This window comes from Hippopotamus amphibius, chromosome 4, assembly GCF_030028045.1.
Source record: "Hippopotamus amphibius kiboko isolate mHipAmp2 chromosome 4, mHipAmp2.hap2, whole genome shotgun sequence".
Lineage (NCBI taxonomy): Eukaryota > Metazoa > Chordata > Mammalia > Artiodactyla > Hippopotamidae > Hippopotamus > Hippopotamus amphibius.
Genome location: NC_080189.1, coordinates 131,567,568 through 131,594,015, shown reverse-complemented (window position 1 = coordinate 131,594,015; position 26,448 = coordinate 131,567,568). Strand labels below are relative to the sequence as shown.

Below are 26,448 nucleotides of genomic sequence, written 5' to 3'. Positions count from 1 at the left end.
CAAGAATGATTTCATTACATGATTTAGTCCTCAGAAACGGACTAGAAGTAGAAAAATCTTTCTACCTAGTAAGCGCTTTGTGTATTTCCCAAGGTTGTGCTAAAAAAATGTTACATTTTTTCTACCCCAAATAGAATGCAATCAACATCTTCAAATTCAATTAAAAAATGATAACTTATAGGAGAAATGTGTTGCAGTTGATGGAGTGTATCATCCAAAAAGAAGTGGAGAAAGCCAAGTGCTAGGTGATGAGACAAGGCTGGGGACAGCTCTGTCCCTTGTACCGGTTCACACACACTCTCCCCCTTAACAGATGATGTCATTGCAGCATAGAGGCCTCAGGTATCACCCGCAAGGTCCCCCAGCTTCACAGAGCTGGGGCCCAGGCAGCCAGGCTCCTGAGTCTATGCTCCTTACTCCCGAGCTCTGCTGCCTGCTGTGCGTGCAGATGGAATCTGCAGGCATCCCTGATTCAACAGGTACTGTACAGACTGCTTTCCCAAATGTGGTCCTCATCCAATTGCCCCAGCATCACCTGGAAATCTGATAACATGTAGATTCCTGGGCCCTACATCACACCTACTGATCTACAGTCTCCGGGGTTTGCACCCAGGCAGCTTCACTTTAGCACGATTTCCTGGTGATTGATACGCAACTTCACACTTAAGAACCACCATCTTCTTGCCATAAGCTGACCACTGGTGCAAATGCAAGGCTGAATTTCTAAATAATTGTTTTTCTTGTGTTGCATCCTCATTTGTCAGTCAGATGTCTTCCTTGGAAGGTTCTGTGTGAATCTCGCTGGGGGTGGGGAGGACATACACATTCACAAGACATTCCTCACTTTCAGCCATCTGCCCCTCAAGTCCGTTCTCCACACAGCCTTTGGTGTGCTTGCTTCGTAGTACTTCACTATAATTTGTATTTATCTGTTGGTTTTCTTTTATTTTCTTTTTTATAAATTTATTTATTATTGATTTATTTATTTTATCGGCTGTATTGGGTCTTCATTGTTGCATGCAGGCTTTCTGTAGTCGTGGCGAGCAGGGGCTACTCTTTGTTGTGGTGCGTCAGCTTCTCATTGCAGTGGCTTCTCTTGTGGAGCACAGGCTCTAGGCACGTGGGCTTCAGCAGCTGCAGTGCATAGCCTCATTAGTTGTGGCTCTCGGGCTCTGGAGTGCAGGCTCAGTAGTTGTGGTGCATGGGCTTAGTTGCTCCACAGCATGTCAGATCTTCCCGGACCAGCAATCGAACTCGTGTCCCCTGCATTGGCAGGCGGATTCTTAACCACTGTGCCACCAGGGAAGTCCCTCTGTTGGTTTTCTTATTTATGTGTTTTCCCCATTGGACTTTAAGCTCCATGTGGACAGGACATGGCTGGCTTTGGTCACCGTTGTGTTCCTAGGAGCTAGCACAATGCCTCACACACAGATACCACCATTTTGTTGAATAAATGAAGGACTGGATAAAAAAATGAATGTATTTATAGTCTTGTAGGGGAAGTGGGACATATGTAAGTAACCACTGTAAAAGCTGTAAACAAATAAGAGAAACGGAGATGGAAATAGAGAAGACTGCATTTCGACTGTATAAAATATGGGGAATTTTAGGTATAAGAAATGCCACGGGAATAGATGTGGAGGTGAGAAAGTATGAGATGTAAATGAGGAACCCAAAACTTTTCTTTTGTCAAGACTGCAAAATGTGGGACTTCCCTGGTGGTGCAGGGGTTAAAAATCTGCTTGCCAATTCAGGGAGCACAGGTTTGATCCCTGGTCCGGGAAGATCCCACATGTCACAGAGCAACTAAACCCGTGCGCTACAACTACTGAGCCTGCGCTCTAGAACCCATGAGCCACAACTGATGAGCCCACGTGCTGCAACTACTGAAGTCCATGTGCCTAGAGCCCATGCTCCGCAACAAGAGAAGCCACCCCAATGAGAAGCCTGCACAGCACAACAAAGAGTATCCTCCACTGGCCGCAACTAGAGAAAGCCTGTACACAGCAACAAAGACCCAATGCAGCCAATGAATAAACAGACAAAAATTCAAAAAAAAAAAGACTGCAAAATGCACAAACAGGAACAGCAGTCAGTGGACAGGTGACAGCCCTTGAATGTCAGGCAAAGGGGTGTTGTTAATTATTTGATAGGAAATGAGAAGCCCCTAAGGGTTTTTGAACATGGTGGTTATTGAACCAGAGATACAGTAAGCTAGCAGCAGAGTCAGGGTGAACTGGAGGGAGGGGATTCTAGAGCAGGGAACTGGCGACAAGCATTATGGAAAGAGTACCAATAAGACCTGAAAACCAGTACAGCTGGGGAGTTTGAGAGAGAGGAGGCAAAAGGAGAGCTCTTCACTTGTCCCTGTTTGCGGTGGTAGCTCTTCCGTTTACCCTGTTAAATTCTCCAATGATACTGGAAAACCACTGACTTCAAGCTAGAGCTAGAATACTGGACCAGTACGGCACCCACGTCCGTCTTGTGTCCAAGAACATCACTCGTTGAAAGTGGCATCTTCTACTCTGAGCCCAGATCAAGCCTCAGAAGCGTTCTAGACACTGTCACAGCTGACAGAACAAAGCTGGCTCACAAGACAAAACCTATTTGCCATCCCAGTTGTCTTTCTCAAGGAGCACATGTGTCAAACCTTCTGCAACACCTGGTTAGGACTGAATCCATCATGATGTCTATAATTACTCGTGCTGTCTGCTTTCAAGTGAAACTATACACAGATAAAATAATCATGATCTCACAACCTTTTCTTTTCACATCATTACCTGTCAGGTACGTCTGCTCATGGATCTCTGTGATACTCAAGAGCTCGGCACTCTGTTGTTGGCAGCTCTTCCTCGCCTGGTGCCAAGTTAAAGCTGATTTGGAATTTATCTGGTAGGAAATGCTGGTCAATGGGTCTGTTTTCCATAAGCTTTCACTGCCCTCAACTGTAAAAGAAGTCAAAAAGAATTGGTTGCATTATGCATGGAAAAGACTTTCATAGAACAATATTTTTTAAACAATCTTGGGGGGCTTCCCTGGTGTCCCAGTGGTTAAGACTTTGCCTTCCAATGTAGGGGGTGGCAGGTTCCATCCCTGGTCGGGGAGCTAAGATCCTACATGTCACGTAGCCAAAAAACCAAAACAAAAACAGAAGCAATATTGTAACAAATTCAATAAAGACTTTAAAAATGGTCCATGTCAAAAAAAAAAAATCTTGGTAGCATTATTGCCGAAAGGGTTATATTTCTCCTCCTGTTTTTCTTTCTTTTAATTAGTTGTAAAGTGGCTATGAGGTTTTCTTTACTCAAATGAAGATGGGCAGTCTTCCAAAGATTAACCCATCTCTTTCATGTGCCTCAAGAAAGAAAGGGAGGCAACATCTCTATTTTTCCATTAGGACGTTTGAGATCAGATGAATCGGGAAATGAAGCAAATTACAAAGACTAAATAGAGATCCCAGCCCAGCGTCCTTAATCTAGAAGAAAATAAAGGGAGAAGTGAAAATAAATGTCTTCTCTCAGCAATGGATATTTCACCTGTACATTCTAGTTTGGTCTTTTTAGACCAAAGACACAGGCATTAGAGGAGAAGGTCATAGATTTCACAGACAGACTGACCAGGACTTGCCTCCAGGCTCTGTCACTCACTCAAGATTCAACCTTAGTTAAATTGTTAACCTCTGCAGTTTCATTTTCTTACCTCTAGAGTATCCTAAATATACGTAGCTCCTGGCAATAGCTGATCGTTAGTTTTTCTTCCTTCAGAGTAAATATTTTCTAAATTTAAATTTAAAAAAATTTTTTTTAATTTTTACTTAATTTTTTCCTTAGCTTTTTTATGAATCCTAATATACTCTATAAACTTGGCTATATTCTATGAAAGACCAATAATACAGATGGATAAATATTACTGATAGCGTTTTACATATAAGATGTTTGAGAAATTAATCAACAAATGAAGTTGTGTGCTTCATGATACAAAAATGTCTCTTTTGACTTTTTAATAATATAAAATTCTACTTACAAGCCATGTGAAATCATAATCCTTTCATTTACTTACAAGGAAGAGAGAAAAGATTTTGTAACTTCTCAAATTTTCTGAGAAGCAATCCATTTGCTAAGAAATTGGACAGTTGTCCATGTGTGTAGAGCCTACACTATATATATATGTATACAGCCAACATGATATATACACACATAGTCTACACTATATATATGCATGCAGCTTACTCTCTGTATACACATATAGCCTACACTTTATATATCCATGTACTCTTGATTCTTTGTATCTGACAGGGAAGTGGCTTTTTTCATATACTTACCACACACTATGATATGAAATTTGTGGTCCATGAAATACCAAAGAGGAAGAAAACTGTATCAACATTTCATTTGGGCAACAGCATAGAAATTTCTAAGATGTTTTAACTATAAAATCATTATATATTTATATAAAAAATAAATTTGAATTAGTAATGTTAAATTTAAATTACCATAATCTAAGGTCTTAACTAGTTTAATGTGCAAATGAATTTTCTCCATATAAGTGAGATCACTCAGATGAGACTGGTTTGGAGTTTATTTAAAGATGGAGCTATTTTAAATAAATATTTTTAGAAATTTGGAGGTTTTGCTTGAGGTGTGGTAGAAAGTGTGAGATAGAAAAGGGGGGCAGGGATGATTTTCTCATCCAGAAATAAAAGAAAGGGCTGTAAATGACCAAAGAAAGAAACGTTTCTCTTCATTTTGCATTTTAAATCAAGGAATTAAGACCTATTTCTCGGTGCATCATAGGTCTGCTGACTCTATAGCTCCCCAAATTGTTCAAATTCCCACAGTAAACCAGCACAACAGACACTGAAAGCTAAAACTGCAAGCTATGGAGAATTGAGAGAAAGGGGTCTTTTCCTTTTCCTGTTCTCCTGATACTTGAAAATAAATGTCTAAATAGAAGGAAAACATTACAATAAACAATACAAAGGACAATGAATAGTGTATACTAAGTGTCACTAGGTCAATAGCTGGGACCTCATCTTCCTGTATTGAATCTGGTAGTTTAAGGCTAATATAAAATAAAATGTTCTTTTGAAAAGAACATAAAGCAAAGATAATGAAATAGTTTGGGAAACGGCGAAGCCCTTTAAGAAAGGCATGGAATGTACAAAATGTGCTTTAAAATTGTAATGCATATTGAAATCAAATAGTGTTTTAAATTTCTACAATTATTTTATTTTTACAATTAACAAGACAAAATATATAATTTGCTTTGGAAGACATAAATTGGAAACTAAAAGCTTATTCTAGAGCATATTCAGTTGATCCCTACTATACACGTCTAGCCAAGGTGGTGAGTTTTTTTATGATTAGTGACTGGCCATTTGTCCTCCATTTAACGATTCATTAAACCATACATGCACCAACGCCTGTGTCAATACCATGATGTTATAGTTGGACCATGAGATCTGTAGCCCTAAGACACTCCAAGATAACAGATTTAGAAAATATCATTGCTGCGAAGTTCAGGAGAAAGATCTTCCTCGATCACTGAAAAACAAGCATTGTTTTATCTTATGGGAAAAACAAGTCAATTTTGTTTTCAGACAAAAAGCCTTTTAATACAGAGATCAGACATGGATCAACCTTTCATGGGAATCAAACCTTTAAAGGTTGTTATAAAAGAGAAATGCATTTACCTCACCCAAGAATGGGAAAGTGGTTCCACCATGAATGCAGGAAAACTGTGATTTTTTTTTTGTGGGTATTCACCCAGAACAGAGGGACTGTAACCAGAGGGGAATCACAATAATCTATGGGGGGACTTCCCTGGTGGCGCAGTGGTTAAGAATCCACCTGCCAATACACAGGACACGCGTTGGAGCCCTGGTCCCAGAAGATCCCACATGGGCAGAACAACTAAGTCCCTGTGCCACAACTACTGAGCATGCGCTCTAGAGCCCACAAGCCACAGCTACTGAGCATGCGCTCTAGAGCCCACAAGCCACAGCTACTGAGCATGCGCTCTAGAGCCCGTTCTCCGCAACAAGAGAAGCCACCACAACGACAAGCCTGTGCCCTGCAATGAAGGGTAGCCCCCACGCGCCACAACTAGAGAAAGCCCGCGCACAGCAATGAAGACCCAACAGCCAAAAATTAATTAATTAATTAATTAATTAATTTTTAAAAAGCAAGGCTAAAAATTAAAAAAATAATTATGGGGCTGAGAAATCAGATTAAATTTTAGTAAGATGTTTAGGGATTAAAAATCAAAAGAGATAAATAAGCACAACTCTTGGAACTCTGGCTTTACCTTGACAAACCAAGATATGGTTGTAAATTGCACTGTTTTTCACAATAGCGCTTGGAATACTGTGATGGTATGTGCATTGTGGTCCTGAAAGTTTAGTGGGGTAAGCAACACTACTGCAATGCAGATGGTCTCACAACCACCCCAGACTGTATCTGAGGCTCTGCCCCTGCACCCACCCCTTGGCAGGACAGCAGGAAACAGGAGCTCTGATCCACGGAGTCTGAAGTTGCAAGAGGTCGGGGGGTAAGAAGTTCAGGGGGAAGAAAAGGAAGAGAGGAGCTGGCAACAGAAGGAGGATGTGGCGTGATAGGGAAAGGGAAGCAAATAACTTTTATTTCTCTGCTTTCTTCAGCCCCATTCCTGCCCTTTAACACGAATGCCCTCCTCCACCCCACCCAAAACTTACTGCCCTGCTTCTTTATAGATTCTTGAGCATGGAAATGGCACGAAGAATTTGTACGGCCCCCTCCCGTCCTTATAATGCATTGCCACTTATTTTGCATCATTGCAGTAAGACTTACATTTTCATTTTAAAACCCCTTCAAGCATAGACATAACTCACTTCCATTGAAGCTGTGTTAAATTAAATGATACTCTTCTTAAACTTAATTTAAGAAGAGTAGCATTACTCTTTTCATTACATTGACACAAAATTCAGGAGACCCCCACATCTGTCTGTCTGTCCATCAAACCCCATGCTGTTTTGATCTCTAGTTTAATAAAGGTAAATCATTGAGGGGCTGGGAAATGGGATGCCCACCTCTGGTATAAAGTATATACTGCATTGTATACAGTATAATTTGCTCTAAAGTCTTAGAAAATAACTGACAGCACCAGTGGAATTTGAAGAGAAGAAGTAGTTAGTGAAAATAAAGGGGTCATTTGATGCAGCCCAGGGCTGAGAGTCAGAAGCTCTGTGCTGTGGTCTTTAGCCAATATAGATCACTCCCTCCATTATACAATGGGGACAATGACATTTGTACGGGTTGTGATGGAGTATAATGAGATAATAAGTCACTTGGAGGAGAAAACGTTCTCGATAAACACGAGGTCTTATCACTAGGTTGCCATACTAAATGTGCCAAAATTGTCTTGCTGATAAAGTTACTTACATTTCAATGGACAATACCCAAATAGCTTATCCGCGTCATAATCTGTGGTGGTTCCACACCAGAGCCATCCATCTGATCGCCCAGCAGTTGTGCAATCCGCGTACCACTTGTTTTCAAACTTGAAGGGAAACGCACAGGTTGCCCCGTTGGCATTGCCCAGGAGTGTGTACATGGCTAGAAGAGACACAATGACTTGCACTTAGAATGGACATGAATCTCCTAAACGCTGACTTTCTCATTAGGTCACTGCAAGAACAGGCCTCATGCTTCTGACCACATCTCGTGTCCCACACAGGGGATTCCTTTGCGGTTCCCTTCTCTCTCAACCCCTGTCTTTTGCTGGGTACATGTGTCCTCGAGAATAACTCTGGTACCACTTTTGTTCTGCTGTCTTTTGCAATAGATTTTCCTCTTTGCTCTCATGAGCCAAAAGTAGTCAGCTCTATTGACAACTTTGACTTCTGCATTTTCTCCAAATAGAGAAAAAGCCATCCTTCCTCTTGGTTGGAATCAGAGAATTATTGAATCTCTAGATTGAAAAATAACCTTGTAACTGTGTAACCCAAACACACAGTCAAAACTCCATTGCCCTCCAACCACCCTTGTCAAGCCAGACTCCACTTGAGTCCCTCAACAATGGCTACAAGAAGAGGTAGGAACTTTTGCATAAACCTCTAATCCACATCATGGAAAGAAATCATTCAAACCCATTAGATACTACCAATAATCAGTATTTGTCTTTTTTAAAAAAAAATGAGTCCAAACAGATCAAAACGTGAAGCTCTAGGTTCGCCTTGAAAGGAAAGTTGAAACAAATATAGAATCATTGTGGATTACAATTTGGCTTAAGCCAAAAGGATTAGAGAAGCTCATATCTCCACTAACAACCAGACTACTCAGGTAGCTAAATTCTCCAGTATGTTCAGTCTATCTTTGTAGGGATGCTTCTTTGGGAGATAATAATCTTCTATATTGAAATATTTATTCTCTTGTGACCAGCTGATATACAGAATTTTTCCTAGGTAGGAATACTCTTTTCCTAATTAAGCTTCATAGGTTCTATGACCTTAAAAAGTTCTTTAAAGATATCTTAAAAGTCATTTAGATAATATAACATTTGTCAAATACATAGTAGTACAGCATCTAATGTAAAGAGCACAATGGAAATAAGTTACTTACCTCCTTTCCTTTTCCTTTACTAGTGCTTATCCAGTCCACCTTGAAAGCTAGGTTTATTTTCAGTTCTCTCAAAATTACTTTTTTGCCAATTACCTAGCTGTTGGTAACTTTAATATGTGATTCTAGCTATTGTCCCACTAAGTTACAGGACTAGTTTTCCAAATCCGAGATTGTATAAGGAACACGCTGGATTTGTAATCATTACACCAGAGTTGCTTCATATAAAGAAAAGCTGATAAGACCACCTAGGGCTAGTTGTACCATTCATTAAGCTAGCCAAGGAATTTCCAGTGCTCGATGTATAAACGTCAATCAGAAATGGCTTTTTAAGGACTAACTCGATTTGTTAAACAAAGCACTGATGAGGCTAACATCCCTAACGAATCATGTCACTGCACTCAATTGACCCTTCCTCTTGTGGTCCACACTTTCAGACAATTCTCAGATCCTTCCAAGTCTATAAAATCTGATTCTATTCATCTAAATTAAATCCTTGGCCTCAGACAGTTTCCTTCCCCAAGTTTTCTTTAGATAGACAAAGACTCTATATACGTCCTCTCTACATTGTCTTTACTTCTAATGTATATTCCAGTGAATCAATGCCAAGATCACTCTGAAGGGCTAGATCTCCTGGCAGGAATATCTTAAGTGTTGGGAGAGAGTTAGGGAGTATGCAAAGTGTGGTCAATGGGCCATCTGTGTCCAACCGCCCAGGTGTTTGTAAAAATAATTCAATAGATCCGTAGGCCCCTCCCCCAATATGCTAATTTAGAATCTGGGTAGGGGGGTACCTTGGGATCTGATTTTTAACAAGCTCCCCAGATGATTCTTAAACATTTTAAAGTTTGAGAACTGCTATCCTATATCCTATGCATATTTTTCTCAAAGCAAACAGAAGACCAGAAAGCAGGGGGCAGAGGGTGGGAAGGGGACTACAGAACTTCAGTGCTACGCTATCTTTTAAAAGAAAATGAGAATTCCGATCTCTTAGCACCAGACTTCCTTGTGTTGGATTCCTCAGTTAGAACTATTGTCCCATCTGTGGAATTTGACTCAGCTAAGTTTGGTGCACCCTTGTCCTGCCCTATAATTTTCCATCAAGTTTCTCCTGAAATGCTGTGCTGCTTAGATTGCCACTTATATAATTTCTAAACCTACATTATGTTCAATAAAGGCTTCGGGATAACTTCTTTCTGAGCTCTCCCTCTCACTCTTCTTCAATTCCCACTCTCTCCTCTTTATAGAACATAGAAGGAAAATGAAAAGCTGACAGATTGTCATCTTGCAAAGAGCTGAACTCCGATGTTCCGCGTACCTGTCATAAGCTAAGCTCAACCAACCTTTGCAGCCACAGTAACACAGTAATTCTGGAAACAGGTTAATCTCTTGTTCCAAAAGGCGGGCTCTTTCTCTGACCTTGAGGATGTTCTAGATAACACTTCACAACAACCAAGTGTCCAAACCTGGAATGTGGTTACAACATCACCTGACTCAAGAAGCCTTTGTAAAGGGCTTCAAGTTCTTTTTTGGTTTTGTTTTATCATTTGCTGTGCAGCCACCAGAGAATGAAATTTGGACAAGATGAGAAAAGACTAGATACTCTGATTTTATTTAACCTTCAAGACCTGAAGGAACTACTTACCTATAAAATTATTTCCTGTCCCACTGGTGCTACCACTTTCCAAAACAGCAGACTAAACATGCTGAAGGTTAGTTTACAAGCTAATTCCCCACCTGTTCTAATTTTCTGATTATTATATAATGTCTCTAAATACCCATAACGTAACAAATAAATTAGAAACATTTAGAAGCCAAAATTGTCAAGATTTCGTTTTACACAGTCTGAATCGGTAAAGAATGTTGTTCCACAGATAGTTTGCTCAGAGATCACTTAAACCAAAGGAAAAGAAACATTTCGTTAAACTCTTTTATCATGACAATCATACAGTGTTAACTGGAAGACTTTGGGTCAAAGACTACAATGAAAAGTAATTTCTAAAAACAGTAACCCACTGCTAATAAAAAAAATCTTAGCAAAATTTAAAAGAAATGTCTTCCCACTAATTATAAATAGCTAAAGTATCATTTAGGACTTTGTACTACATTTATTCATTTATAGAACACAGAGGGACTTCCCAGGTGGTCCAGTGGTTAAGACTCTGTGCTCCCAATGCAGGGGGCCCAGGTTCAATCCCTGGTCAGGGAACTAGATTCCACATGCATGCTACAACTAAGAGCCCGTGTGCCACAACTAAGACCCAGTGAAGTCAAATAAATATTTAAAAAAAAAAAAAAAGAACACGGAATAGTTCTAATCACAAAAGTAATCAATTAATATTTCTAGTACAGACTAAATAAGACTATGCTTTTTCCCTTGAATTAATTTCTAATTAATTAAGATGAGAAAGATTTGACAGAAAGGCCAAAAAAAATTCCAAGCTTCTTACCTTCATAACCTCGAGAGCATAAATCATCTGTGGTTCCGTAAACTTTCCATCTGCTCCATAAACCTGATCCCTTGTAAAGCATAATGTTCTTTTCTTGTCTATTGCCATAGTTAAAAAATAAATCTTCTCCCTTGATTCCCAAAAGCGTGTCATTTTTGCACTCCCATTTCTGAAGTTCACTGTTGGAGTTACAGTCATACAGAGTGACAGCAACCCAATCAGTTTTCGATGGCACCCCCAAGCATAACTTGAATGCAACACTCATAACCTGCGATTCAGACACCCATCGGAATTTCTGAGCTTCACTGTCCTGGTTGCAAACTGCCGTTTGGACTGCACTGGGACTCAATGCTTCCACGCAGCGCTTGTGATCTTCATTGTATATTAAAAATTGCCTAGTGTCTGTTAAAAAAGAAAAGGAAAGAAATAAAGGATGCTTAAGTGGATACACAGGACATAGACAATATTTTAAGTCAAAAGTTCCCTCTGTTTCCGTTTCCCTCAAGACCTATGATCACAGGGAAAGGGGTGAAATTGACTTGGCCTAGCCAACCCAGCACCCTCCCGGGGGTTCCCTGAAGCTGAGGAGAAAGTGGGTTGAGGAACCTCTCTTGGCAGCATGTGGCGGCTGGCTACCAGTAATTGGCTGGAAATCTTCACGATGTCCTAGTTCAGACAAGGAACCTTATGAAAAGACTCAATGCCTTAAATGCACATGAATTGTAGTGGAGTAAACATAAAAGGTAGGTAGCAGAGGAAGAAATAATAATGATCTGAGAAAAGCGTCTTTGGGGATGAATAGAATAAGCTATAAAATTAAATACTTGTATATCCTGGGATAGAATTTTGAAGTCTGACTATCCCTACTCTCTTTGAGATAGATGAAATCTCTATACAATTATTCTAATTATAACATTAGGAAGATTCTTTGTATTTAAAAAGAAAAAACAATTTTAGGACTTTCCTGGTGATACACTGGTTAAGAATCCGCCTGCCAATGCAGGGGACATGGGTTCGATTCCTGGTCCGGGAAGATCCCACATGCTATGGAGCAACTAAGCTCCTGTGCCACAACTACTGAGCCTGTGCTCTAGAGCCTGTGAGCCACAACTACTGAAGCCCGTGCACCTAGAAGCCACCACAATGAGAAGCCCGCACACAGCAATGAAGAGTAGCCCCCGCTTGCCACAACTAGAGAAAGCCCGTGTACAGCAACAAAGACCCAACGCAGCCAATAAATAAATAAATGAATAAATTTATAAAAAGTAAATAAATAAAGTTAAAATTTTTTTTAAATTATTTTAGGAAATTTTACATTCATTTAATGTCCAGCAACTAGAGAACTTTTTTTTTTCCTTCCGATCCAACAATGGGTAGCTCAGACATCTAGTATCTTTCATTTCACTGGCATATTCAACTTGACCTTTATATAACTAAAAGATACAAAACTGCATTTGAAAGTGTAATAATTTGTGAAGTTTGCAGTGAAGGTTGAATAAATGTAAGGTTTTATATCAGTTAAGGTAATATTTATGAGGGTTACTTTACAAATAACAGTGTTTTTTTTATACTTATAATTTGGAGCTGGTACTTTGAATAAATATTTATAGATGGTTTATACTTATAGTACATAGCTGCTAGCTGGCAAAACTCAGCTTCCTCTTGACAAAAAGAAAAAAGAATAAAAAGATCTGGTAAGCATATTTTTGTCCTTTAAACCAAAATTGAATTCATGTTTGATCATGCAAAGGTTTTTTCTTTTTTTGTCTATTTTTAACAGACAAATGAAATGAACTGACTCTCTTTGCGTGACACAAATATAAACACCTTTTGTGAGGTTTGACTAAATTCCTCCTATTTAAGAGGTTCTTTCAGGAACTTCCTAGGTGGTACAGTGGGTAAGAATCCGCCTGCCAATGCAGGGGACACGGGTTCAAGCCCTGCTCCAGGAAGATACCACATGCCATGGAGCAATTAAGCCCGTGTGTCACAACTATTGAGCCTGCGCTCTAGAGCCTGTGAGTCACAACTATTGAGCCCATGTGCCACAACTACTCTCGTGCCTAGAGCCTGTGCTCTGCAACAAGAGAGGCCACTGCAATGAGAAGCCCACGCACCACAATGAAGAGTAGCCCCCGTTCACCACAACTAGGGAAAGCCCGTGTGCAGCAACAAAGACCCAACACAGCCAATTAAATACATACATACATACATACATAAATAAATAAATAAATAAATAAATAAATAAATAAATAAAAGAAAATGAAGTTGGGGTAAAACACATACACACACACACAAAAAACAGGTTCTTTCAAAACGAGCTGGTATAGTGTTGCAGATGTTTGAGGGTCTGGCTAAATGAGCTTGGCGTTTTTTTACACTTGATTTCAACTTCAATTTTCTTTTTACTTATTTTATGGAAGTATACATCAATTTACAATGTTGTGTTACTTTCTGCTGTACAGCAAAGTGACTGTTGTTCATATATGTATTCTTTTTCACATCCTTTTCCATTATGGTTTATCACAGGATATCAAATATAGTTCCCTGTGCTCTACGGTAGAATATCCTCTGTTGTTTACCCATCCTATATACAACAGTTTACATCTGTTAATCCCAATTTTAATCAGGTCTTCCGAGTGACATTATCAAAGTAATCACAGTACTGCTAAGAGAGGCCTTTGCTGTTTACAAAGCACTTTCACAAGCCAATTCTATGTGCTGTCCTCAGCACCCCATGGGCTTGGCACCACTTACACTTTGAGATCAATCTTGGACCATCAACTGCGAGGTCATAATGGATCTTTGCCTCAAAAGATTATGTTTTCCTGCAGTATCTGCTCTTGTCTACACTTGTTAGAGACCTCCTGCCTCTGTCTTGCCTGGGTTCCTAATTCAGTGCTACTTTGAACCTCTGCCTAGATTCCTTGGCTGGGTTCCTCATGTCTGCTGGTTTGATTTCTTGGAATTGGGACTCACTAGAGCCTGAATTCAGAACATCTGCTTCTGTTGGCATCTTTGGAGTTGACGTCTGTCAAGAAAACACGCGATGTCAACCCAATCTCCTCCCATCTAACTGAAGTCCTTCCCTAGCTTGATCTTTGTGTGGCAAAAGGAGTAACTTTGTGCATTGGTAATAAAATTAAAATGTTAATAATATTTTTGTTTTGCTCATAGTCAAACCCAGGAAATAAGAAGATAAAATATTCCTTTAAAAACAGATATACAATAATGTACCATACACAATTGTAAATCTGCTAATCTAAAAAGATATTGACTGAAAATGTTGCCATAGATATCTGTAGACTCAGCTATATTGCCCTTTACTTTTCATTTATGTTGGCTACTCCACCTGTTATTTTCCTATCTAGACTTATCTTCCACATTTCACATAGTTTTGCTCAACACCATCCCAACAATAAATCTATCTTCCACCTCCTACTTCAGCCAATTGATTTTTTTAATAAATAAATAAATAAATTAATTAATTGATTAATTAATTAATTTATTTTATTGGCTGTGTTGGGTCTTTTTTTGCTGTGCACGGGCTTTCTTTAGTTGCGCTGAGTGGGGGCTACTCTTCATTGTGGTGAGCAGGCTCCTCATTGCTGTGGCTCCTCTTGTTGCAGAGCACAGGCTCTAGGCACGTGGGCTTCAGTAGTTGCAGCACATGGGCTCAATAGTTGTGGCTCATGGGCTCTAACGTGCAGGCTCAATAGTTGTGGCGCATGGGCTTAGTTGCTCCACGGCATGTGGTATCTTCCTGGAGCAGGGATCAAACCCGTGTCCCGTGCATTGGCAGGTGAATTCTTAACCACTGCACCACCTAGGCAGCCCAGCCAATTGATTTTATTGTCAAGTGGCCAACACTTATTAACTGTCTAAATTCAGTCAACCAACCAATTGGTAACCAACTATTTAAGGTAAGGTGCTTGGAAGTCTTCATGCATGAATAGTGTTCTTCTCTCAGAGTTTTTATACTTACTTGACTTTTATTTCACATACTTAATTTTCATCTGTAGTCCCGTCTTAATTTCACTCTAAATATGATGGTATTTAACAAGCAAACATCCAATATTCTCTTTTTCATTAATAGAACCATCATCTATCTAGATCCATAAGCCAAAAACTGAGGAGTCATCTAGATTTGCAGTTTTCCTTCGCTTTCTAGGACAAACTAGAATCTGTTGGCTCTATCCCAAAACACCATGATGGTTCCTTTTATGTGTCAAATTGGCGAGGTCATGGAATGCAAATATTTTGTCAAACACCAGTCTGGATGTTGCTGTGAAGGTCGTTTTGGGAGGTTTTTGGGTTTGTGTTCTTGTTCTAGATAAGATTAACATTTAAATCAGTAGACTTTTAGCAAAGCAGATTACACTCCATACTGTAGGTGGGCTTCATCCAATCAGTTGAAGGCTTTCAGAGAAAACAGACTGAGGTCCCCTCAAGAAGAAGAAATTCTATCTCTAGATTGTCTTTGGACCTGAACTGCAGTATCAACTCTTTCTTGAGTTATCAGCCTGCCAGCCTACCTCTGTAGATTTTGGACCTGCCAGCCTCCATAACTGCATGAGCCAATTTCTTAAAATAAATCTGTCTAAAAAGATATTGATAGATGATAGAGAGATACGTACATAGATAACAGATAATAGGTAGAGAGATGATAGGTAGAGACAGGTAGGTAGAGAGAGAGAAGTAGAGGTAGAAGTAGAGGTAGAAGTAGAGACAGAGATACACACACACACACACACCCCCTACTGGTTCTGTTTCTCTGGAGAACCCTAACCCTTTCTTTTCTCTCCATCTCCTAATATACCCTAACCCTTTCTTTTCTCTCCATCTTCACTGCCACACCCCAGACCAAGCCACCATGTTCTTGCTCTGATTTTCCTCTCTTTGAAAGGTAATCATCAGAGATAATGCCTGATCTTCCAGTTTCCTGGTTGAGACACGCTTAACATGTCACCTGACTCCAAATTGCAAACCCTACCTAATGTCATGGAATGTTTCTACTTACCTCTATAAAAGAGTCAGATTTCTCTCTGTTTTTGCCATCTCTTTAGCAGATCGCCAGTGCATATTACATGCTGCTTGAATAGTTACTGAATACTAAAATTATTTTCTTTTTCTTCTACTTTTGGGGAGAGGTTTTCTAGGTTGAAAGAGATTTTGTTTTTTTTTTTTTTACCATATCTCTTCCCAGATTTAAACCCTTCAAGAGGACCACTGCGCACATGGGAACGAAACCCTCCAGCTTACTAGATGGGGCTTGATCCAGCTCAGCTGCCCCTCTGCTCTCACCTCCTCCCACCCGTGTTCTCACTCACCACTTTCCAGCCACAAAGCCTTTCTGTTCCTCAAAAACTTTAAGCTCGTTTTTCACTTTAGAGACTTCATATGTCAAGTTCCCTCTTCTTGAAATACTCATTAAGGTGCCAACTCCTTAGTGAGCTGACAATCCTAATTTTACTCTTTTATTTTCTATATACTATTCAAAACCATCTTAAAATATATATTTTTAGAAATGTGTTTACTTATGTTTCGTCTGTGTCCCTACTGGAATGTAAATTACTTATCTTTCTAATCCAGTACTGTATTCTCTCTTTTCGGAGCTTAACAGTCTCTCAACAAATATTAGTTCAACGAATAAAGGAATAGTTATTAAAAGTGAAGCATCTCCTGACTATTAACCCAGACACATTCCTTCATCTAACACTTGATTAATGACGATGGGTCTATCTCATGTGACTTTTTCCCCTGAAAATTTATTTTTACCAAAGGGCAACTTATAAATGCTTATACTTATAAAAGGAGTACCTGGAAATGAAAAGCTTCTATTTCAATACAAACTTATCTCTTCTTGTTTCCTTTATGTATCTTTGACATTAGGAAGCAGTGCAAGTTTGATATTGCCTTTGCCAGACAATACAAGGAAATGTAAAATTATCACTTCATGGTGCTGCATTCGTACATTATTCTTCTCAAACTCAGCTAGTCAACATGGAAGTTTTGCTTTTATCACTGTCTCTGTGCAATGTCATACTTCTTCCTCTGAAAGTGATTCAAGACCTTGACCAAAAGACAGCTTGTGGCATTTTTGTCCCTATTAACCAGATCAGTGTTTTATTGAGATAAACATTCAAGTTTTGTTTTCTATTCAATTTAATTCTAAAATTATGTTTTTGTAACAGAAATATTGCAAAGCTGAACAAATGATAACAGATGGTACTTACACATCAGAAATGTATTTACAGAATTGAAAAGACCCACCATCCATCTTAACTAATATCAATCTTACTAACCTCACATTTATTTTTCAACAGATAGGCGCCAGGCACCATGCTATTGACAACACAAAGACAAGCCAGAGACAAACTCCCTGCCACACGGAGCCCACACTTCAAGGGGGAAAATATCAAAGGTCAAAATACATTTAAGAAAGAAGCAAGAAGTTTCCACCCAATATCTCAGGTTAAAAAGGGCCAAAGCCTAGATATCCAACATCACGGGTACAAATTTTCTTTGAAGCACATTTTAACCATTTTAAATGATCACACTGAGCAAGTCATGAAATTTCCAAACTTACTGGCAAAGAAAGTTAGGTAATGAAAGTGACAATTTAGAGACATAACTATTACACACTGTATTTACTTACACAACTTTAGACTTTCCTTACCACCAGCACATAAAATGCTGACATGAAAACATAAATGCTAATAACTTCTGGAAGACAGAGAAGCTGGGTTAGAGGAAAATAAATGGGTATTTTGCAGTAGATGCTGCTAGGACCATTTCTTCTTGCCTTTTGCCATTTCAGTGGGTGCCGGCCCCGCCCCCCAACAGCAGTGCCACATCTCTGGGCCTGAGGGTGTTTTCTGGCCACCAGAGCCCCCTTCACACACTGCAAAGACCAGAAGGGTCAGAGGACGAACTCCTGCTAGGAGTAGCCCTAGCCCTTTACCAGTGACCAATGGGTGTGGAGGAATAAACAGCCCCAGTGTTTGCACTGTGGGCAGGGTGATTCTAAAGCACACATTCTATATTGTCAGCCAGGACCCAGCTGTCTACAGGGGTCACTGGCTCCTGGACGCTCCCTGGACCAGCTGCCTCCCTTCTGGTCTCACATCCCCCCTCCTCAGCTAGTCTTTCCCAAGACTGGCTCCCAAATAAACTACTTCAGTCAAGTCCTTGTCAGAGGTCTCCAACTTGAGCCCCTCAGACTAAGAATCTGTCCATCAGCCCCTGTAAGTGAATGTATACCCCACATATGTGTCTCCAAAGAACGAAATTACCTTAATAAATACTTATTTTTATAAAGTTTATAAGTTAAAAAAATAAATATGTATTATGCACCTGGCATATGCAAAAGAAAAAAAGAAAAAACTACAAGTGCTGGGGGCGGGGGAAAAAACTAAGGATTACACAATTAGGTTTAGCAACATTGAACAAAAAGATAAAGGAAAAATTGAGAATGATTTTATTTTCCACTTCAATCCTTCATTCATTCATCAAATACCCAGAGAACCTACTAATTTAAGTCAACTGCATTTGGCTATTTGGGGAGGTCCAAGTATGAATCCAATATGGGTTGTGACCTCAAGGAGAAAATAGAGTCTGGGAGTAAGGAACTCTGCCAACTTCCTGCCTCCCTTCCTAAAGACAGGAATATCTACATCCCTCCTGGGTTCGTTCACTCCCATCGCAGTAGCCCTCGCTCAGCCTGCTGATTCCCTTACCTATGTCCTAGATTCCATCCCCCTGCTGCAGCTCCGCTCACCATCCTTCCCTTTCTCCCTTATATCCTCAACCTCAGAATGCCAGCCTCTCTCCCCATTTCAAGACAAATAAACAAAACCTGTAGGTAAGAAGTGGACACTACACAACTTTTTCTTCTTCCACTCATAACCATGCTAACTAATTAATCTTTATGTATGTGTCAACCTGAACATGACATAGTCAGAGCTCTACTGCTCACTGGCTGTGTGACCTTGGTCAAGTTTCTAAACTACTCTGTGCTGCCTTTTCCCCCTGAAGAATGAGGGGGAAAGCACAGAACCTGCTGGTTGTTGCGAGAATTAAATGAGATCATCTAAATAAAGGGCTGAGAACAGTTCCTGACACATAGAAATTGCTTGGTACATGTTAGCGTATTCTTATCATTAACTTGGGAAAATCAGTCTTGAAGGCAATGTGAAACGGTCCAGAATAGGATGAAACTAGAAAAAACAGAGAACTGTTGCAGCAGCCCAAAGAAAGGGACAGAAGAACACAGCAAGATCCCAGAGTTTCCAAGTGATGTGGTGGAGAGAAGTATATTTTTCCAGGTCAACAAACTTGCAGTTAAATGCTGGTTCCATCATTCACTAGCTGTGTTGCCTTAGCTAAATTAATCATTCTAGCCTCACTTTCCTGATCTGTAAAATGAGGACAATAATGCTCTCTGGTAGAGTTGCTGTCAACTTTCTAAATGAGACCACTTAAGCAAAGCACCCAGCATGTCATTTTGCAGAGAGTCAACCCTCCAATGTTAGTGTCTTCTTTCCCATCTCCAAGTGAAGAGTCTAAACAATTGATACGGAGAGGAGGACTAAGTCCTTCTTTGACACACTGTTGTTTTGAAGCACCTCTACTCTTTCCTGATCAACACACTCCAGCTGGTAAATTACATCTCCTTCTTAGCCTTGGAGCCAGAATACCATGGTCAAGAATTAGCACTGGTCCTCACTGGCTCACTGACTTGCGAGCCTCAGTTTCCTCGTGTAGTAAAATGTGAATAGCAACACCCACCCAACTTACCTCACTGGGTTGTTTGAAGGATCTGATTAAGGATCTGAAAGCAATTAATTAAAGTGATTAAGGATCTGAAAGGGCTCTGTGACCTTAACGTGGTCAGTAATTAGAAGAATTTGTGCTACGACACTTACTTCTGTGTCAGTTTCAATTCTTTCTTTTTTTAAGCATTTTTTAAAAATATTTATTTGGCTGCAGCAGGTCTTAGTTGCGGCATGCAGGGATCTCTAGTTGTGGCATGCTGGGATCTCTAGCTGTGGCATGTGGGATCTAGTTCCCCGACCGAGGATTGAACCTGGGCCCCCTGCCCTGGGAGCATGGAGTCCTAGCCACTGGACCACCAAGGAAGCCCCTGTTTCCGTTCTTTTTGAAAGGGCACTTGCCTTCCTATCTCCTTCTACTTTCACTTTTATTCCACCCAATTTCCACCAGTTGCCTCTATGCACCAATGTAACCACACGATGTTTCCATTCAGCAATGCTTGACGGTTGCCAAGAGGCAAAAGGACACTGCTGTTCTCACGCTGACATCAGTTTCCCTCCCTCTCTGCCATGCAGATAACATACCACTTCAGAGGCTACTTTCCTTCTGTTCAACTCCCCTTGTGGCACTGTGACCACCTGGTTCTCCCTTAGCTGCTCAAGATTCAGTGTCAGAGACTGGGTTTCAAGATCACTGTCCTCACTGTGACCTCCAGGTCCCTTTGAAGACAAGGGTCTTGGTCTTTAACTGAGGTTGAGCATATTTGATTCTTTTTTTTTTTTTCTTACCGGTTGCCTTCTGTATTTTCTTTCTTTTTTAGTTTATTTTATTGAAGTATAGTTGATTTACAATGTTGTGCTAATTTCTGCTGCACAGGGTTAAGTAAAACATACTCATAAAATCAATGTCAGCTGTTTCTTTTTCCTTTTTTAAAGGTGGCTGTGTATTGTGGCCAATGATGTGTCTACTGGATGGTGCTGGGTTGGAGGTCTCCTCCAGTGTTGGTTTGAAGATCTTCAGTGACAGAGAACTTACTCCTAAGCAGAACATTCTATCTGAGACAGCGCAACCCTTAGAAGATTTTCACCAGTCTTACTTTTAACCTTTGGGGGTAATGAAAAATATATTAATCCTCTTTTTTTTTTTTAAAGAAAGAACTGGAGGACTTCCCTGGTGGCACAGTGGTTAAGAATCCGCCTGCCAATGCAGGGGGCACAGGCTTGAGCCCTGGTCTGGGAAGATCCCACATGCCGCAGAGCAACTAAACCTGTGAGCCACAACTACTGAGCCCACACACCACAACTACTGAAGCCTGTGCATGTAGAGCCTGTGCTCCACAACAAGAGAAGCCACTGCAATGAGAAGTCCGTGCACCGCAACAAAGAGCAGCCCCTGCTCGCCGCAACTAGAGAAAGCCCGCGGGCAGCAATGAAGACCCAATGCAGCCAATAAATAAATAAATAAATAAATAAATAAATAAATAAATAAATTTACTTAAAAGAAAGAAAGAAATGTAAAATTTTATTAGCATCGAATTAAGGGTTATAACCCAGGAGAAGCCTCTCAGAAAGCTCTGAGAACCGTTCCACTCATTAGAGGTCAAAGCACAGTTACATAAGGGTTTGAGACAGAGGGCTGTGTGTTAAATGACTTACTACTGACAATTTACACAATCCAGATGTATGCATGCAAAGTGAGTAGTGAGTCTGAAAAAAAAATCATACATTAATCCTTTTGCACAAGACAGTCTTTCCAGATGAAGGCCAGGGTGATGTGGAACTCGCCCTGACATCCTGTCACTCTCTTTCTATTCACTGAGAGATGTGCTTTATAGTCAAGACTCAGGTAAAATATCTCCTCAGGCTCCAGGACTCTTTCCTCCACATCATTTCTTGAGAAATCTTCCCTTTAAAAGTTTATTATAGGGCTTCCTAGGTTGTGCAGTGGTTAAGAATCCGCCTGCCAATGCAGGGGACACGAGTTCAATCCCTGCTCCAGGAAGATCCCACATGCCGCAGAGCAATTAAGCCCATGCGCCACAACTATTAAGCCTGCACTTTAGAGCCCGTGAGCCACAACTATTGAGCCCATGTGCTGCAACTACTGAAGCCCATGCGCCTAGAGCCCATGCTCCGCAACAAGAGAAGCCACGGCAATGAGGAGCCCGCGCACCACTATGAAGAATAGCCCTCTGCTCACCGCAACTAAAGGAAGCCCAAGCACAGCAAAATAGACCCAACACAGCCAATAAAATAAATAAATAAATAAATTTGTTAAAAAAAAAAAAAAGCTTATTATATTGCTTATTGAACAACTGATCGCCACCAGGGGGGAGAAAAGTCCCTGCTGCTGACACCTAACACTTGGGAAGCAGTATTATGGTTCTCACCATGTGCTAAACATTTTACACAGTTTAACTCATTGAATCATTGCAACAACTGATGGGACAAGTAATATGATGCCCCTTATTTTATATACAGAAAAATTAAAGCACAAGGAAATGAAGTAGCTTCCTGGCAGGGGCTGGGTGCAAACCATACTGCCTTTGTTGTGTGTTTATAATCGCCACTACTTCATGCTCATGATGATTTGTTTTCTGTGATCAAACACTCTCCCTGGGAAGCTTCCTGGTGGTCGGAAGTTTCTGTCTCATCCAGGTGTCTCCCCCACCCCCCGACCCCCTGACCCCCCAGCTGCCTCCAACAGGACAGCAGGGCACGGAACGCCCTTGGCACAGGCTGGGCGTGTTTGCTGACTTGAGAGAAATGAAGGGGGGTCAGGAACCCAAAATTTCAAAGTTGAAATCCCATCTATCTCATCTGAAAAGAGACCTGGGAATAAAAATTCCACCAGGCACTCTCACTCCAGAGGTAAAGCAGGTTGAGTCCAAGGAAGCAGAAGAGACTCCATAAAGGGCTTCTGAAAAGCTCTGGGTCTGTTCCTCATAAGGAATCATCAGGCTCCAGAAAAAAAAAATGGGGGGAACAGGAATAAATCAGTTTGAACAACTTAGCACATAGCTAAGGATCAACTTAGAGCACAGCTAAGGGTGAGCTTTCTAGCAATAAAAACTAGGGGTGATCAAAATGGTTCATTCACTACTGAGTGATGTAAGTCAGAGAAAGACAAATATTAAACCATATCGCCGCTTATCTAAAAAAACGGCACAAATGAACTTATCTTCAAAATAGAAACAGACTTACAAATGTAGAGAACATCATTATGGTTACCGCAGGTAAAGGGAGAAGGGACAAATTGGGAGAAGGAGATTGATGTATACACACTACTATATTATAAAAGGATAACTAATAAGGACCTACTGTACAGCACAGGGAACTCTACTCAATACTCTGTAAAAACCTACACGGGAAAAGAATCTAAAAAAGAGTGGATATATGTATATGTATAACGGATTTACTTTGCTATACAGCACAAACTAACACAACACCGTAAATCAACTATACTCCAATAAAAAATTTTTTTAATGGTTCATTCGCAGAGAAAAAGATGAGTTGTAAAACTCTCATGGAATCTTTGGGGCAGGGAGGGGTACGATCTGTGATTGCTCCTCAGACCCACGATGACGAAAGACACCAGTGCTGTCTTCCTTTTGGTCAAAAACACTCGGAAGGCATTGGTTGGGGTTAGATAGAAATTGAAAACTAGAATTCACCAGCCTCAAAGGAAATCGCTCTAAGAATTAAGCAGGGGAGGGACAATGGAAGATGAGAAAAGAAATGAGAGACGCGGTTCTACGGGGCTCAGGTCAGGCCGCCCCTCTGACCTGAGAAGCAGCCGGCTCCTCCGGGTCCCCAGCTTCCAGGCCTGGGGGCCAGGCGGAGGTTTCCCCGCAGAGCTGGTGGTGCGGCATCCCTGCTTCCTCCTCCCCGCAGGTGCGGAAGGAATCCCTTAACACTGACCCAAAAGGGAAAGGGTGCCACAGGCCCCAGGCCCCAAGACGGAAAGCTTCCCCCTCAGAGCCCACTTACCCAGGAGCTGCACAGCAACCGGAAGGAGAGAGAGGAAAGCCAGGAGCGGGGACAGCCTCATGGCCCAGAGTTTCTCCTTTTCTTCCAAGGATGGAGAGGAGAGGGCTAGGGAGAACCAAGACAGTGAGGGCGCCGGCTCCCCCTGCCCCTCCTCCCCTCTCAGAACTGCCCGGCTGAAAAGAAGTGTGGAGGAAGCGCCCACTTTTAAAGGGCTTCTGAAATTAGGGAAAACCTCCAATAAGGAGATATCCTGTCACATGAGGGTGGTTGGAAAAACAGGAATTCAAAGTGACAACTTTGCTTTGTAAGCTAACTTCTGAGAAGAGCAGACACAGAGGAAAGGAGAGAAGGACACGTGGGGGAGAGGGATGAGGAAGAGGGGGGAGGCGAAAGGGAGTTGGTGAGAAATGAGGAGCCGGGCAGGCCTGCGGGGAAGGGGGAAGTGAAACAGGTCTGGACCTCCCGGCCCTGCTCGGAGGATGGGGCTGTGGGGAAGGCAAGCTGGAGGCCAGTGCTTGGGCTGGAAAAGTCACGTTTCCTCTGGGAAGCAGCTGAATCAGGGGACCCTCAACAGACAAGCCCCACCGGAACGTGGTAGAGATGGCAGGCACTAAAAAGGACAGTTTTCTGGTGGAACCATCCTCTTAAGGGCTGAAACAGACGCCCCTGGTTCTCCATAGTCAGGGCTTAGAGTCTCCTTTTTTCTTAGAAAGCTTCAAAAGAAACTCTCGGGGAGCTTTGTTCCTTTCCACTAGAAGAAAAGTGAAATAGAGACTAAGCATAAGAAAGACTCTCAGTCATAACAGGAGGGAGAAAGTTCTAGAAGTCTTTCTCTAGAAAGTTCTCTAGAGAGCCAGAGAAAAACGGTGACAGGGTTTGCAGTAAAACCTCGCCGCCCATCCTCCACCATATCGGTCTTCTTCAAGTTCACAAGGGTCCTGGTGCGTGCTAGGCGAAAAGCTGCTCAGTTGGTTAAAAAGATGTATATTCATTATGTGATAGGCGGAATACTTTCTTTAAAAAAAAACGGAAACAGATCTTTCATTAAGCACCATATTAACCCTAAACATCTATTTTGTTATTCTCCAGAGGTAAAACATGAAGTAAGAACATTTTGAAGCAGATATTAGTAATTAGATAGCCAACCCACAACTGGCGTGTGGGAAATGTTAGCCAATCAAAAAGAAGCTGCGGGAAACATTGTATTCTTTGAAATTTCAAATGAATAGTTTGTCTTCAAGTGGAAAGCTCCAAGATTTACCATCTTTGTGATCATGTTATAAACTCTGCTTCCTAATAAGAAATGTGATATAGTTCTGTTACTGATTTTTTTTTTTTTGACATTCTAAATTTAAGATTATTCTGACAGGGTGAAAAAGATAGTGAAAATGTAGGACACAAGAAAAATGTTTCTTTTTAATTAAGCCAATGCTTCACTGACATAAAAAGTTGGTTACAAAACAAAGCAAATGAAACAAAATGTTTCTTTCTGAACATTGCCTCACTGATTTATCATGAGAAAAAAATATTTTGAATGAGGCATTCACATTTTTTAAATGTCAGTCAATTCTATAAATTCAAATAGGTTGGCCTAATTTGGATTTATATTAATTTCAGAAGCAAATAAAACAACTGATTTCTCTCTACACTCACATTCAGGGTATTTTAAATTACACTAATGTGTCATCACATGGTCAACCAGGATCCGTGGTAGAATCTGTGGTTTTGAAACAAAAGGAGGCCAGTTGTCCCACAAAGAATTTACCGCATGACCTTGACCTTACTAAAACAAAGATTTAACAGGCTAAAAGGGGTGACCAAGGCAAAAAGAAAGAAAGAAAGAAAGAAAGAAAAAGAAATCCAGCTTTTGAGGGAGTGGTATCACAGAAAATGGTAGAATAGGAAGCTCTAGAATTCCATCATTCCACCTCAACAACTGCTGAATTGGCAGAAACTGTCTGTAGTAACTATTTTAGAACGCTAGACATGGTAGAAAGCTGGGAGCATCCAGTGGAGAGCTTGCTGGAGAGGCTGGTAAATTTCAGCGAATGTCAACCTCTCCCTTTTGTAGTGCCTACCATCTTCCACTCCCCCATCTTTGTGGCAGGTGACAGTGAGGGTGGCAGCTTTTTGGTGCAGCTTGCTGGCACCAGGATAGACCATCAGGCACTCGTACTCCAAATATCAGACCTGTGTGTTCTGAAGAGTGATTATTGCTTTTAATTGCTTTCACCACTTCTATTCAAGATGGAACTGAAAGTTCCAGCCAGAGCAATTAGGCATGAAAATAAATAAATAAAAGCATCCGAGTTGGAAAGAAAGGAGTAAAAGTATCTCTCTTCACAGATGGCATTATTTTAAACGTGAAAAACTCTAAAGCTTCTACAAAACAAAACAAACAAAAAAACTAACTGCTAGAGCTAATAACCAAGTGCAACAAAACTGAAAAATAAGAAATCAAAACACAAAAATCAGTTGTATTTCTATACACTATTAATGACAAATCTGAAAAGGAAATTAAGAAAATAATTCTATTCACAATAGCATCAAAAAGATTGAAATACTTAGGTATAAATTTCATTAAGGAGGCAAAAGTTTTATACAATGAACTACAAAACATTGCTGAAAGAAATTAAAGAA

The 26,448-nt window shown here is 40.7% G+C and overlaps 1 protein-coding gene across 2 annotated transcripts in view; it reads right to left on the bottom strand.

Annotated features, from left to right (window-relative positions):
- Nucleotides 1–23,965, bottom strand: part of MRC1 (mannose receptor C-type 1) — a 103,765-nt gene extending 79,800 nt beyond the window's left edge. The window contains exons 1-5 of one of the 2 annotated variants that reach the window (XM_057732777.1): nucleotides 23,809–23,832; nucleotides 19,844–19,877; nucleotides 11,045–11,446; nucleotides 7,419–7,592; nucleotides 2,781–2,945 (exon numbers count right to left, since the gene is read on the bottom strand). In XM_057732777.1, coding sequence (XP_057588760.1) covers nucleotides 2,781–2,945; nucleotides 7,419–7,592; nucleotides 11,045–11,309 — 604 coding nt within the window. In that variant the 5' untranslated portion in view covers nucleotides 11,310–11,446; nucleotides 19,844–19,877; nucleotides 23,809–23,832. Of the gene's footprint in view, nucleotides 1–2,780; nucleotides 2,946–7,418; nucleotides 7,593–11,044; nucleotides 11,447–19,843; nucleotides 19,878–23,808 lie in introns of both variants that reach the window. The other variant, XM_057732775.1, reaches the window with a different exon arrangement.
- Between the last annotated feature and the right edge of the window lie 2,483 nt (nucleotides 23,966–26,448).